This window comes from Lepidochelys kempii, chromosome 6 (assembly GCF_965140265.1).
Source record: "Lepidochelys kempii isolate rLepKem1 chromosome 6, rLepKem1.hap2, whole genome shotgun sequence".
Taxonomy (NCBI): domain Eukaryota; kingdom Metazoa; phylum Chordata; order Testudines; family Cheloniidae; genus Lepidochelys; species Lepidochelys kempii.
Genome location: NC_133261.1, coordinates 48,254,986 through 48,271,300, shown reverse-complemented (window position 1 = coordinate 48,271,300; position 16,315 = coordinate 48,254,986). Strand labels below are relative to the sequence as shown.

Here is a 16,315-nt window from a genome sequence, read left to right as displayed (position 1 = left end):
AAGTGATGCATTTCCTATTATAGCTGCTTGTCTTGCACTCAGTCCTTTAAGCTTCTGCGATAAACCTTGTAAATATATAATTTTTTTCTGCCACCTTATTATTTCTGTAGGTGGTCCACCCCCCATTTCTGAAACCTTAGCTTCTTCCATGCTGCTTATGTGAAAAGGAGAAAGAAATTCATTTAAATGACTTTTTGTGCTTTGACAGCAGATGGCAATTATGAAACCTTTAACTTCCTAAATGTAACTTCGACAGTGATTGTCCTAGTGCTGTTCTAGCTTGCAAACTGCCCGCAGCAGCAAATAGCTCCTTTTATATTATCAGTGCTCTTATTGAGTACCCAAAAAATAAAATAATCTCTCCAGAATCTTCTTGATATTGCAGTTTTTAGGTGAACTTTTAAGGCTCTTCTTATCAAAGCTGTGCTCTTCCATTTAGAAAACCTAAATTCTTCTGCCTTTTGTTCTGCCTCTTACATGAACAACAAAAGGTTAGATCTTGCACAACACCATCCTCAGTTAATTTTTAATGTTATATATTGTAGGGGTACCATGTGTGTGTCTCTCTGACCTATTTCCCCCCCCCTTTTTTTTTTTTTTAAAAAAATTTTGCTTCTTTCTGCCTCTGACAGTCTTGCACCTTGCACTCAGATCCGTGATTTAGACTCCACTGTAATGCTTAAGTGCTGCTTGGGAAATTTAGGGGAAAACTTCCTTTTGTGTGTGTCCTTCCCTCTGCCTTGCCAGACACGCATTTTCTTTTTAAAAAAAAAAACAAAAAAAACCCCCTAGTCGGCTTTTTATAGTATAGGCAAATCCCAGTTCTCCAGCTGCTTTCAGTGTCTCTGTTCTGTGTTTTAAGTAGCTCTGCATACCTTTTTGGTGGGAAAAACACTTACGTGACAAATTTATGTAAGACTGGTGCAAAGTACATTTACCCCCACTCTAAGGGCATGTCTACGCAGCTCATGGTAGTGAGCCTCCCAGCCCGGGTCAACAGAGTTGGGCTTGCAAGGCTCACGCTAGTGCTCTAGAAGTAGCTGTGTAGCTAGCACTTTGAAGTTGTGGCTCAGGCTGGAGCTTGGGCTCTGAAACCTGGGGACGCAGATGGGCTTATGGTGCCACAGTTGTGTAAAGAGTCCTCCATGTAAATGAAAATCAGGCCCAGAGTATTTTTTGTTGTCAATAGTGCACAAGCCTTTTGTGATAGATCAGTGACAGGAAAGCATAAGAGGAATGAATGTGTGCACTTTTTGAAAGCAGATGTTATTTTATTATCCCTGCTTTATTCTGAGCTGGCAGTCAAGAACCAAGTGCCACTTTATGGTTTTTGAGATGGTAATATCTGAACATAATAAATTGCTCCTAACAATGTTAATTGTCATCACTGTCCACTAATATGAGGAGATGTCATTGTGGAAACAGATGAAGTGTGGTCTAGTTGGGAAGCTAGGACTGGGACCCTAAATATTACTGCTAGTTCTGATAGTGACACTCTGTGGGACCTTGGGCAGATGGTTTAACCTTTCTGTGCCTCATGTTCCCATCTGTGAAATGGGGATGGTGATATCTGCCTCAAAGGTATATCTTGTGGCTTAATTTATCAGTATTTGTAAGGTTCTCTAAGATTCTCCGATGGAAGCGGCATTGTTCTAAGTGCAAAGTATGACTGGTCCAAACCCTGATTCTTCTCCTTTGTACTCCTCTAGTGGCACTTATATTTATTTGTTATAGCACCTAGGAGCCCCAGTCATGGACCAGGACCCCACTGTGCTAGGCACTTTACAAACACTGAACAAAAAGACTGTCCCTGTCCCAAAGAGCTTACAATCAACGTTTAAGACCAGAGAAAACAGAGGGATGCAAAGAGACCAACAGGGGAGTATAAGGAAACGATGAGACACTATTGTTTAAATAGACAAGTCAGACAGAGGGTGAGGGAAGGTATAGAACACACAAGATGAGTGAACAGTGGGTGGCAGGAAATGGCATGTTAGTTCCACAATTTTTGTTTGTTTTGGGAGCATGGTTCCTTAGGAGGGGATCAGCTAAATGGAAAGAGAAGGGAAGTGGTGAGTGGGGCAGGGTAAGGCGGAGCAGAGGGTAAAGAAGGCCATTGTGGAGTGAAGCTGAAGTGAAGAGATCGGTGAGGGAGATGGAGAGTTGGTGCAAACAACCAATCAGCACAGGCAGAGAAAATCCGAGACTATTCTATAGTCTTGCCTGGAATGTCCAGAGGCCCCTGCTTTGGCTCCTTCTGCTACTACTGGCTGGACTCTCAGTTCTGTGTCCAGAGGTATTTTTAGGGCGAGGGGTATCCTTGCTTGGCCCCCATTTTCACCACTCCCCATAGTGCAACAGTCCCTGCTTTGGCTACTTTTGCTCCACCCAGCTGGAGTCTCTGGCTGGCGCTTTATAGAGGGAGCACTCCCTGGAACCCTCCAGAGTGGCCAAAGTGCATTGCAATCCTGGGGTGTGCACTAACATAAAAGTTCCCTAGGGGACTGTTCTAACTGACATAAATTAGAGCAGTTCTGAGGCTTCTCTAAATTGCATCTGGAGTCAAATCAGTCCCTGACTGCCTCCAGGGTCATAGGCCGAGACCAGGAGGTAGCAGAATGGAGCTCAGGTGCACCTTAGGATCTGGTTATGTAGGAAATGTAAATGAGAGAATGATGTATATTGTGTTGACGAAGAAAAGACAATAAGGAACAAGAAAAGGAACAGTTTTCTCTGTTTTGGGTTTGCCTACATTTGGTTGTGGTAACCTTGAACCAATGTTCATATAGGGGGCCCCTTAATAAAAGGGCCTACTTCTTGTGGATTAGCTCTCCTCTAAGCCCATGATTCCAGTCCCATACTTTTTCTGCGGCAGTTTCTATTGGAAATCTCTCACATGTTAGTGATGAAAATGACACAAGAACCTAGAGAGAATGAAGATAAGCTCATTTTAATGCGCTGGGAGTGGTTATTTAGTTACGTGTCCCCATTTTCTATCTGTACTGATTATTTCATTTCCCTGGGCTGTTGGATTTAACATTTGTTAGTAATGACTCTCCCCTTGTTGCTATAGCTCCCACTACTTCAGTCTCGTCAGGTCACAGTGCGGTGTAACTCTGTCTCTCTTGGGTATTTGCTGCCCCACCACTTTTGGTGTCCTCTGCAAATTTGATCATGTCTGAGTTCATACCACAGGAACACCTGACAAAGAAAACTATGAAATGGTCACATGAGGTGTAGATAGAGGCTTGTATTTTTGTTTTTGGGTTTAGAGTAACTGGTTAAAAAAAGTCTCTGAAAATCCTAAAATAATCCAAGACTAAACTGGAACTAACTGGAAGCATCATTGCTCAAGAGTGCTGGTCTCCACAGTTGGAGAACCATTGCCTTGAACAACTGGATAATCTGCATTGTTAATTCCCTCTGTCTATTTGAAAGAAAATCAATAACCATGTGAAATGTGTCTTGTGAAGCAGTAGAATGTATCTGAGAATAACAGTTAAGTGTTTCTCTTCCATCCTATTTTACTTGCAGGGCTCCTCTGTCCATCGATTTGATGTTTATTTCATTGTTGTCCATTAAGGGGATGAGAGGTTTGAAGTCTCTCAGATGGCTGGAATCCAGCATTTTAGATAGATATTTCTTCTTAGTTTCCCAATTAATTGGATTAGTATGTGGAAGGAACTCTGAACTGTGACACCCCTCCCTCTCCATGAAATAAATCACATCTTTTTTTCTTCTCCCTCTCTCCTCTGCTCTGAGTGTCTGTCTCTTCATTACGAACTGTTTTAGATTTTACATATTTCTACTGTTGCATATTTTAGGCCAAAAATTAATTTTTTTTGTAAAGATGGGGAAGAAAATATTACAAAACAAGCAAAACTGCATTACATGTACTTGTCAATTGACAAGTGCAATGAGTTTTCTGTTTGGATGTAGTCATTCCCTGGAAGCATTTGTATCCCAAATGATGCACCATTGCGCTGCTCCATGAGAACCAGGGAGTGAAATTGACTACAAACCAGAGTGAAACTGCCAATGCTGAGGAATATGGAAAAAAGCAGACAAATGGCATGAATGGCCAAGAGTAAATGAGCTGTTTAAAATGTTTTCACTTTTAATAATGTCTGGAGTTTTTAGCGAATCAGGCATCTTTCTCCTTTTTATCCCTCAGAAAAGTTTCTCTAATCCCACATATTTCAGTGGCTTTAAATGATGCTTCCCTATGTTCTCTCTCCAGTTCTTCCTATTTCTAGGTTTCAAGAGTTGGGCAGGTGTGTTACCTCTCCTCCACACCACTAGTTCCCGTTTCTCTTTTTCCTTGTTTCAGTCTTTAGTCTTCTTTGGGTATGGGTCCCTGCCTTTCTTCTGTTCATCCTCTGTGATCTCCTCTTCCTTCCAAATGCAGTATCCTAGAAATCTCCTTTTGGCAGTGGACAGCAGGCATATCAAGATTGATTTTATTCCCTTTTCTGGAGAGGCTTGCTAGAGAGTGAAGCAAAGCACTCCTTCCTCCCCACCTCCACACCAGAGGTGTAAGTGTGCGGTGTCTGGTGCAGCAATCCCAGCTCCCTTGGATGTACCACCAGCAAACAGCTACTGTCTCTTCCTCCTCCTCTCCCATTTCCGTTCTTGTCTCTTCCCAATAATTCTGTTTTCTCTCCTCATTCATTTTCCTTCTTTGAGTCTCTCTTCCCTACTGTTAAGCTTATGCTCAGTCCCCTCCCAAAGCTCCAGAGCATACCTATAGCATTGGAGGGCTGTGCATTTATGCTTCCTTCAAGGCCATGAGAATTGTGCAGTCCTCATTAGTTCCACTCTTCTCTTGTTAGTTCCTGCCCACATCCTTCCCTGGCAATTTTATGACTGGCCTAGGATTAAACAGGCATAGAGGCCAGTCTACCCTCTTGTCCCTAGATGCTATCCCTGGTAGACCAGCTTGGGGAAGTTGCTCTGGTGCTAGGACCAAACTCACTTAAAAAATTAACTGGCTCTCTAGTTCCTCCCGCAAGCGTGAAGCAGCTATTGATGGAAGTTTGAGCCAAATAAAAATGTTGTTTTTGTTAGCAAGAAAGTGCTATCCTGGGACTGTTCTGTTGTGGCAAATGTCCCAGGGTCTTGCTTGACTGTGCCAGGTTTTGAGACACCTACTCTGTCTGGTGACTTTAATTTCCTTGTAAAGCTGAAACATTACAGCCCTAAAAATAAAAGTCAATACATTGAATAAGCACAAATTTTTGAGGAGAGATTTTAAAATAAGCATTTTAAAATGAGATTTGTGGCAAGCAGGTACTACTCTGCTAATTAGCTGGTGCATTCTTCCTGTAGTATCTCTTTGGCATTAGTAGTGGTGAATAGAGCCCATCATTTCTAGGTTGCCCATTCATATCCAGCCCAGAGATGAAGCACATCAGTGGAGGGATGCTTGTACTGTGGATGAAAAAGGGAACTTTGATTTCCAGGGCTATCTAATGGTGTTTTTAACATGCACAATCCTCATATAAGTGATATTATTTAGCATTCTATGCCCTATCTCACTCTGTATATTAAAAATAATAAACTACAAGATCTAACACCCATACTATGTAACCTGTTTTAGATTTGTGACCTAACGTGTGGTGATTAGTTCATTTTCAAATGCATGAACTATTTTTAAGCTTTAGAACAGGAGGAGGGAAATGGTGGTGATAGCAGGGATAAAACAGTCTAAAACATGGAACTGATTCTTCATCTTTCAAATACAGCTACTTTGAACTGGAGAGCAGCGGCCTGAGGGACGAGATTAGATATCATTACAGATTTAATGGAAAGGCAAGAACAGAGGTGTTCCCGTACCGGATGGCAGATGGACAGTGGCACAAGATTGCACTGTCACTTAGTGCATCCCACCTTCTGCTTCATGTCGATTGCAACAGGTAAGAAATTGTGTTCTGTATCTTTTTTTTTTTTTTAAAGAGAAATACAAGCCATCTCTTTGCTCCTCCCTCTCCTCTCCCCTGGGAACAAAACTGCAATTGGAGAAAAGAAAAAAAACTGTTCTATATTCTAAAGTGACCAAACTCAATAGAGTAAGAAAGAAAACAAAGCATAAAAATGAAATGGTACACTGTGATTATGAACACATGTAGGAAAGGTCGATTGCTGATTGGGGAGTCTTAAATATACCTCAGTGTACTGTAGGTACTGGCTGATGTTATTTTCAGCTGTGATTACATTTAAGTGTGATACATGGTTGTGCAGCCTGTTCTGTCTGTGGAGTGCTTCACTCAGCTTGAAGAATATATGAAGATGATGTTTGAGCTTCTAATTTCATTTCACTTAATCAAGTGTCCTTTTTTTAAAAACCAAACAAAAGCCTAAATGCCTTTTCCTAAAAGGGCCTGCTCTTCTTAAAAGTTCAGTATTGGTACCACTTATATTCTGGCTGCCAGTTCGCTACCTTTCTTGAAGAAGCTGTAAGTTTTGCAGATTGCCAGCATTAGTGTGCAAGCTCCCCCTTCCCCCTCCCCCCCCCCCGAAAAAAAAAACAACAAAAAACCCCACAACCAGGAACAAAAATCTACCAACCGAGAAACTGCTTCCATTTGGGACTTGATCTTGTGATATACTGAGCACTCATCTTTCATTGAGGTTAGTGGCAGTTGAGGACATTCAGCGCAACACAGGATTGGGCATTTGAAGACAATTCTGTGTGTGGGAAAGATATTAGATTCAGTGCAGCTTGCACTGAAATGAACACTAAAACACCCCTTGACCTCAACAGGAGCTGGATCAACCCCTTCATATGAGTTTTATTGTTGCGGTGCTTACATGGTCTAGGGAGCATAGGTGATGGATCTAGGGGGTGCTGGAGATGCTGCCACATCCCCTGGGTTTCCGTTATACACAGGCATTACAGTTTGGTTCAATGGCTGTTAGCGCCCCCAATATACAAATTGTTCCAGTGTCCCTGCTAGGGAGAAGTTATTGCCCTCTACATTCTGCATTTCATTTTAGAAAGGGAACTAGGATGTGGCCCTACTCCTTCGATGTAGGATGCAGATCTGGTCCGGCACAGAGTGGAGAGCAGGCCGTACCATTATGTGAAGTAGTGCGGCCTACACCCCCTGTGCTTGGGAAGGGATACTTCTTCTTGGAGCATCCCCTGAGGTGGTGCAGCTCAGCTCTGCTCTGCTCCCAGCATGGAGCCATAACTAAATACCTCTATTTTGTTCTATACTTTTGCAATAACTTCCAAGGCAATGGGAATATCTTTAAAGACTGGCTTGAGGGTAGAAAGTAGTAGAGGTTTAAATGGCGGGGGGAAGAGAGAGACGATTTTAAGTTCCTGGCTCAACTGTAGTATCTCAATGCAGTTAATTAGAGTTTTCTCCAAGTGTTGGCATGAACAGTTTGCTTTATATCTTAACCTCCTATACCTTTGCATTTGAAGAGGGAATCAACTTTTTTTTTTTTATTGCACCAATATGTCCTGCTGAGACTTCAGTAAATTTCATAAGAATGTGAAAGTGAGCTGTTGTGCATAAAAGCAGAGAATGCCAGCAAAGGATACTGTTGAGAACTGCCAAAAAATCTGAGCCCTCCTAATCTTCAGTGGGAGGAAAAACTGCAGCTGAAAGTACACACGGAATCCAGTATTAGGTAGGGTAGATTTTTAAATATAAATTTCAACATTTTAGGATGGCTTAGTGTCATAGACTTTGAGCTAATTCCTGAATGCCTAATAAGAAGCAGTGTCCCTACGGACTTAATCAAACAAATTAAATCACAGGAGAAGAGAATGCTATTTTAGTCAATAGATGAATGCTTTCTGCCTCCTTAGGATGTGCTGCTCTCCCTGCTTCAGTCTTTCAGTTCAGCCTAAATAAATACTGGGGATGTGTATCAAATTGGATAACTACTAGCCAAGAGAACCAAAAATACCAGTTTGACTACTGTAGGGCCTGATTTTCACTGGGGCCTCTGTGCTGCCTCCACTTAGATGGGTGCAGTTTTATGCATGTGCACACCTCCATATATCCTTTTGGTGTACTAATATCGTTGCCTACACTGGAAAGATTGAACATCTGTGAGGGGACAGATGGTGGAATTGTAATGTGCAAAAGTGTCACTTCCAAATGTTAGAAACTATCATGTGCCACGTGTTAGAGTATTAAGAGTATGTGAAAAGGGGTGTGCATGTGTGTCATAAGTGTATGTGCAGACAGGATCAGAAAATCAGCTCTCTTAACTGGCTTGATACCCAAGGTGGGTTCCTGCCTATAAAAGTTAGAGAAAGGGCCAGGAGGTAAAGGAGCCTAGAGAGCCTTTTAAATCTTGAACAAATCCTCCAAAATCCATTTTTATGCCTCCAGTGGCCCTTTCATCCACATCCTGCTGACTCATACTATCACACTGACACCTGGTGCTTAATTAATCGTTGACATTAGTCTTTCAAATTCAGTGTAAAATTGTCCTCTTTGTATCTGGATGTATGAAAGAAAGATATTTGACAATTAGTGAAAGCCTTTGCTACCTTTTAGAGTGTTCTTTAACTTATTATAATGTGACTTTGCACTAATGAGGTGAATGTAGCGAGGTGAATATATCAAAGGTTGTAAGTTTGCCCAAATATGTGTCATTTTAACATCTGCTCTTCCCATGACTTGATTGCTCTTTTCAATGCTCTTGGAAGACTCTCTTGGAGTAAGAACCATTAAACAGTCTGATATTGGAGGTCTGAGATGCTCACACAGATAGAAAGATTTGGATCTGGGTTTTGAAGTCTGATGAAGTCAGTCGGAACTGTTCCATTAACTTCAGTGGCCTTTTCTTTGGGCCTTTGAATAGCAGTGGGAGGGAACAAATGTTACACAAACATTAAGGGTTAATGGGGCATAAATGTACCTGCTGACATGCCTTTAACATGCAACTAAAGTTTGTAAGGTACTTTGAAGCTGAGCAATCTATGGTTTTGATTAATATTCTTGGTTATTTCCTTTATTTTTGTAAGAGGAAGTGAGAAATAGAAACAGGAAGACTAAGAAGTGGGGTCCATCTGAAATAAATATGTTGTCTGCGCCTTTTGGGTTTTTCCTGCTGGAATAGAGCATCAGGGAATAAAAAGTGCATAAGCAGAGAGAACTTTTAAATTGGAAACAAACAAATAAGAAAACTAAACCAACAACATCAAAGTATAGGAATTAAAATGCCTTTTGTGAAAGTAAGATCGGCAGTACACTGGCTGTCATTCAAGATTATATTAATCTAACAAATTCCTTTGTTTCTTATAACTAATTAAAATAAGTTAAATAGTAAGGCGGGAAATCTGTTTAAAAGAGTGGATCTATTGCCTTACCTGCTGTACCAAACTTTTTACTGGAGAACAGGGGGGTGCTTTACAGAGCTGGATGATTCCCCTTCCTCATTTAAATATGTGATCCATGACCCAGTTCTGTTGCATTGTTTTCTTCATTCCTTGTTCTTGTCCCTAAAGATTCTGCCCAACTATCCGAGAGAAGGTTAATCAGGTAGTGTGTAGTGTACAATGTGCTGTAGGCATATCCAGTATCTGGCCTAGAGTATTTCTTAGTAATTATTTTTTCTTCTTTGCCCACTGAAAGCCCCTTGAGTGTGTCATGAAGGATCGAAACCTTTTAGAGTAAACAATATCCCCAGATAACATGTCAGTTGCTGTCATGTCTATAAAATTATAGTTATTGTAGTCAAGGTACAACAGGGTATTCAAGATGTGTTCAGTGTGACTCCATTGCCTAGAGAAGGATTATTTTTAAGCAACACTAAGTAATTATTCAGTAAAGGAAGGCAGGTCTTATGGTTAAGGCAGAAGACTTCTGTACATCTTAATTCTGGCTGTGGTTCTGCCAAAGACTTCCTGCGTGATCCTGGGCAAGTCTTTTGACTCCAGTGTTTTTTAGTTTGCCTCTCTGTAAAATAGTAATATTGTTACACTAATAAAAATGATACTAACAGGGATCTTGTAAGAGGGACAAGGCAAATTGCCATGTTTATTGTAAATACAACAAAATATTCCTATATGCGATTTCTATATAGATCCATTCACACAGGTCCTACAAAAAGGTTGTTATAGTTACCAGCCTAGATGTTGCTAATGCCAAGTCACTGGCCAGGTGGCCTGGACACAAGAGTGGAGCTGAGTTGTAGTCAGATGCGCATCCGATGCTCCTGGAGGGTGGTCGTAGAACCAGACTCAAAGAACACAGTCCCTGGACCCAATTTTTATAGGTCTCTGGTTCAGTACAAGTCTATGGAAGTTGCTTCATCATGCTGAATTTACAAATGAGATGACCATCAATCAGCTCAATCAGAAGGTGGTACATCTGTGACGGCTCCATGATGGCTAGGTGTTATCTTCTTGTTCTTCCTTGATGTGTTTTGGGTGGATTCCAGTTTGCCCTCCGGGGTCATCTGGTTATCTCCACTTTGCATATTCTTTGACTCATCGATACCAAGGTTGAAATTCTTAGGATTAGTCTGGCACTATTTGCTAACCAATTATTTCCCTGCTTCAGGCTCTCGATTCCATGCACTCATCATTCATTCTTTTCCTTAACAACACAATCTGACTCTTGATCCATTTAGCAAGTTTTATCCCACTATCTATTTTTCCCTCTTTGGATACCAAGATTTACAAGATTACGATCCATTGTCTACGGCCAAGCTCTGCGATACAACCACATTTGCTCCAACCCCTCAGACAAACACCTACAAGATCTCTATCAAGCATTCTTACAACTACAATACCCACCTGCGGAAGTGAAGAAACAGATTGATAGAGCCAGAAGAGTTCCCAGAAGTCACCTACTACAGGACAGGCCTAACAAAGAAAATAACAGAACGCCACTAGCCGTCACCTTCAGCCCCCAACTAAAACCCCTCCAATGCATTATTAAGGATCTACAACCTATCCTGAAGGATGACCCAACACTCTCTCACAAATCCTGGGAGACAGGCCTGTCCTTGCCTACAGACAGCCCCGCAACCTGAAGCAAACACTCACCAGCAACCACATACCACACAACAGAACCACTAACCCAGGAACCTATCCTTGCAACAAAGCCCATTGCCAACTGTGCCCACATATCTATTCAGGGGACACCATCACAGGGCCTAATAACATCAGCCACACTATCAGAGGCTCGTTCACCTGCACATCCACCAATGTGATATATGCCATTATGTGCCAGCAGTGCCCCTCTGCCATGTACATTGGTCAAACTGGACAGTCTCTACGTAAAAGAATAAATGGACACAAATCAGATGTCAAGAATTATAACATTCATAAACCAGTCGGAGAACACTTCAATCTCTCTGGTCACGCTATTACAGACATGAAAGTTGCGATATTACAACAAAAAAACTTCAAATCCAGGCTCCAGCGAGAGACTGTGGAATTGGAATTCATTTGCAAATTGGATACAATTAACTTAGGTTACCTTGCATAATGACTTAGCCACTCCCAGTCTCTATTCAAGCCTATTTCCCCTTGTTTTTTCTACTCCCCCCCCCCCACGTTCTTGTTAAACCCTGGATTTGTGGTGGAAATGGCCCACCTTGATTATCATACACATTGTAAGGAGAGTGATCACTTTAGATAAGCTATTACCAGCAGGAGAGTGGGGTGGGGAGAGGTATTTTTTCATGCTTTGTGTGTATAAAAAGATCTTCTACACTTTTTTCCACAGTATGCATCTGATGAAGTGAGCTGTAGCTCACGAAAGCTTATGCTCAAATAAGTTGGTTAGTCTCTAAGGTGCCACAAGTACTCCTTTTCTTTTTAAGATTCACATAGACATAACAAGGGGCCCCCGCGGGGGAAGAGTATCAGGGTAGTGTTTTAAAGAACAGCATTGTTTCCTCAAAGTTCTTATCACTTTCCAGCACAGACTCTTTGTCCTGTACCGGCCTGAAATAATTAGCACTTTGGCCTTGCATTTGTTACAGAGTGAAATTCAACAGCATGGAGCTGATGTTCATACCCTTTTACAATACCTATATACTCTTTTGTCTATCTTTATTTCTACTACTACGTAATTATAATTCTATCATACTTATATAACGTTGAGGGCGACCCAACATTATAATATTACTTCTCTGTTTCATGGATGGGATGGAGAAGGTATTAGTATCTGAAGTATTCAGATACTTTATTATGGTGATCAACACCATAAGGAAGCCATGAAATAAATAAATAAAATAATAATTATGTGGCTGTAGCTTTACCCAGATGACATTGACACTCTGTTTGCTCTCTTGTAAGGAGGTAGCTGCATAAGGTCATCAAGGGGAACTCCATGAACATGCTTATGGAGCTCCACTAGCATACAAGAGGCACTGGGATGGAGCAGAGATATTTTTGACATCTCCCTGTGTGCTTGAGCACAGCAGAATCCTGAGGCGGCTGTTTTTTAGGTCATGATCTTATTGCAATTGAAGTTAGTTGGAATTTTGCCATCAATTTCAATTGGAGGAGGAACAGCCTTGACTTTTTTTTTTTTTAAATGTCCTAAATAATGATTTGGCACAGTGACTGGTGAGTTGTAGAGGTCTACAGAGTTCCAGAACTTGATATCAGCAGAGTCTAACTTCTGTTCAATAGAGACCGTAGCAATGTACTTTCAGACTTTGAGACTTGCAGTGCTTTTTCATGAAATTGAAAATGTTGATAGACAGGTTCATGACTTCAGTAGGACAGGAATAATATTGTGTTATGCTTTACTATGACATCTTGTATTCATCATCTTTGTACTCTACCTGTGTGCTGGAGAGAGGATGCATAATGGTAGAGGAAATAAGTTTAAATCAAGACTGACAAGGCACAAATGAGTTATTCAGTCATTTCCTTAAGTGTGGAAGGAGATATATTATGCCATTCGCAAATATTATGAATTTTTACATTATTCCAGTATATATTTTGGTGTTAGTTATTGCACAGCGATAAAACCACACAATAGAGGTGGTTTCTTAGAGTATGGCTATGGTGAAATTGTGTTTGTGGGGATTTTTCAGAGGGAATCTTTTGTTGTTGGTTGTTGACACTTTTTTGTTTTTGTGTGGGAGACTAATGGCATTGTCCTCTGTAGAGTGGTTAGCTAGTCAGCCCATGGAATTCAGTGGCATAGGTGGTCATGTAGTCCAATACTGGAGCTATATTTACAAAAGGGGCAATGTAATTTTATGATCAGTAATATTTTTTAAAGGATTCGGTCAGAGCCGAAACAACAGTTCTGAATATCTCCTTAAATGTCTGTTGAAAGCCTAAATCTAGATCTCAGTCCCTATTTAGCAAATATTCCCCAATCTTTCTGATGGATCTGAAACCCCCAAAGGTTGGGGATGTGGTGGGGTGGATTCTCTTTTGATGCTGATGTAAATCAGGAGTAACATGACTAGAGTTTAGCTAACCACCTCCAGATTTTCAAAAGTGACTAGTGATTTTCAGTGCATCCCTTTTTCAGTGCCTGATTTGAGATACTTTAAAAGGGGCCTAATTTTCAGAAGGTGAATATTCCATTATCTGGAAATTAGTTTACTTTAAGGTGCTCTACGCTAGGTACCCAGAAATGGAGGCATCCTAAGTAATGTTTAGAAATCTTGACCAGCATGTATCTAGGTATTTAACTGGCCCCCATCAATGCAGTATCTGAGCACCTAACTAAAATTGATGTATTTAGCCTCACACCACTCTTCTGAGGTATGGAAGTCTTGTTATCCCTATTTTACATTTAGGGAATTGAGGCACACAGAGATCAGATAGTCTTTGGCAGGATAGGCTGTTCAACTGAGTCGTTCAATGGAATTACAGCTGGTAAAACTGGCATAGTTGAGATCGTTATGAAGTCTGGGGAAATCCAGATCCAAATTCTATAATTTGAGCTCAACCTTAATTTGTGAATGTGCCAGCTGAGGAAATAAGGGTAATCTAATCTCATGCCTCAGGAAATAAACTGATTGTCGCAGGATTCAGCAAAGTTTTTTTTATTTTTTCTCCATGGGCACATTGCTCAATTGGATAGTTGCATTAAGCTGCTATTTTTTTTTTCTGATGCATCAGGTATTGGCCACTACTGTAGGCAAGATCCTGGACTTTATGGACCATGCTCTGGTTTGGTACTCCCAATCAAATGTTCTTTTGTGCTAGTTGGGGAGGAAAGAGCAGTGGCTTGATTCTGAGCATGAAAGCAAAAGAAAATTACGTTTCTATTTTTATGAATGGTTTTCATATCTGAGACCAGTTATGGAGGGAGGAATCGGAGGAAAAATGTGTTAGTTATTTTGTTTTGCAATGTTTACAGTGTGCCTTCAGCATATAAACAATAAAAGAATTTAAAAACACATGTAACAAATCAAGTTAACAAAATATAGAAAGATGCCACTTTGACCAGCCAAGTCACTCAACCTGAATAGGCTGAATGAATAGATGTCTTGCAATATCCCAGGAGTGAAATCCTGGCTCCAGTTAAGTCAGTGGAGAAACTCCCATAGACAGGTTTTCACCTCCTGAAGTCTGTCAGATCCAGAGATAAATAAGGTCCCGAACTGAGGGCCCTTCCTTGAAAGTGTTCTGCTCCCAATCTGCATATTATCTCTCTCAACACGCACATATCCAGGTCACTGTGAGATCCAGGGTGATCTGAATTCCAAGGTTATTGCATCAATAAATAAATGTTCTTAACCACTGAGGACAGGCAAAAGTAATTGGTTTAAATTGCAGCAAGGGAGATTTAGTTTAGACGGTAGGAAAAACTTCCAAACTATAAGGGTAGATAAGCTATGGAACAAATTACTGAGGGACACTGGAATTTTCGTCACTGGACGTTGTTAATAACAGGTTAGACAAATGCCTGTCAGGTGTGGTTTGTTAGTACTTAGTCCTGCCTCAGTTCAGGGGACTGGACTAGATGACCTATCAAGGTCTTTTCCAGTTTTGCATTTCTATGATTTTATTACATGAAAGATGCTATGTAAGTTATTCAGGGTCTAAACCACATGTTTTACAGAGTAGAACCAATACTTTGGTTCTAAATTTAATGTAACGTTTATTTCATACACTTGTAATCATGGCCAATTAGTCATTATGGAAAGTGCACAGGGAATGCATCATTGCAGGAAAGAAAAAAGGTGGATGAAAATATCATGGGAAAACTGAGATGAGGATTATATCACCTCACCACAAGTGAGTTAAGCTAAGAATGTAAGCAAAGCCTGTGGAATGAGAGAAAGGAAATGGTTAATGGAAGAAACCAGGTTTGTCTCTGGAGAGACGGCCATGTCATTGCACAGTATCTAAAAAAATGAATGAGAAGAATGTGTGATAGGAACATGGGAGCAAATACATAATACTTAAAAGCCAACCCTGTAGCTCCTCATCTTGTACCTGCCTTCTCTTTGTTAAAAATTGACTCTGGAATATTGATAAGATTATTTTATGGTTATGGGCAAATTATTTAGTGATGACATTATACTCTTGATAAGATGCTCCTGTGACAGGATATTCTGCAAGGTGATAAACTCTTCGGCAGATGATGCTGGAAAGCAAAATTAAGATATTTAGCAGGGAATCTGACAGTGACTGGCCTATGGTTTTCTTTTATTTTACATTTATTTTCCATAACAGTGTAGCTCAGTTTTGCAGGCTGGTTATTCTCACTTTCACCAGTTCTTGTTCTCTTTCTCCTCCTCCTCCTTTCTCCCCCATTGTTTTTACCCATATGTAAACCCATTGACTTTCTGGTTTACGCAGGAGAAAGTAGGAGGAGAATCAGGCTCAGTATTTTCTGACTCATGCTTGTTATGAGCAAACACGTAAGGCTTTGAAGATATGCCTTCAGGTACACAGAATGCAGCTGTCATTAGGCAAACATCTCCTGTGTGCCACAGCTACATTGTGCGGGGATTTACTGCTTTGCAGATGGTGCATACCTATCTTGTGGAAGGTGTTTCAGGTTTGCCAAGGTTCACTTTTCTGTGCTTTGTTGCAAAACAGAAATAATGTCCTTAGATTTTCTGTGTCATGGTGGTAAAATGTCCATATAACAATGTTTTGACATTTTTGTTCTAAACTAGTGGTATTTTTGGTGCACCAGCCGTGCTATGTCCCAGTCACGTGGGATCAGCGAGCATGATCACCACTACGGAGTCATAGGATGGGATTCTGTCTTTTGTTTCATAGGATATGTCTACACTACGAAATCAGGTCGAATTTATAGAAGTCGGGTTTTTAGAAATCGGTTTTATATATTCGAGTGTGTGTGTCCCCACAGAAAATGCTTTAAGTGCATTAACTCGGCGGAGT

General features: G+C 40.7%; 1 protein-coding gene across 6 annotated transcripts in view; it reads left to right on the top strand.

Moving 5' to 3' along the window:
- The window catches only part of NELL1 (neural EGFL like 1), a 430,169-nt gene that overhangs the window by 46,786 nt on the left and 367,068 nt on the right, over nucleotides 1-16,315 (top strand). For all 6 annotated transcript variants that reach the window (XM_073347842.1, XM_073347838.1, XM_073347837.1 and 3 more), the window contains exon 4: nucleotides 5,745-5,915. In XM_073347842.1, coding sequence (XP_073203943.1) covers nucleotides 5,745-5,915 — 171 coding nt within the window. The remainder of the gene's footprint in view (nucleotides 1-5,744; nucleotides 5,916-16,315) is intronic.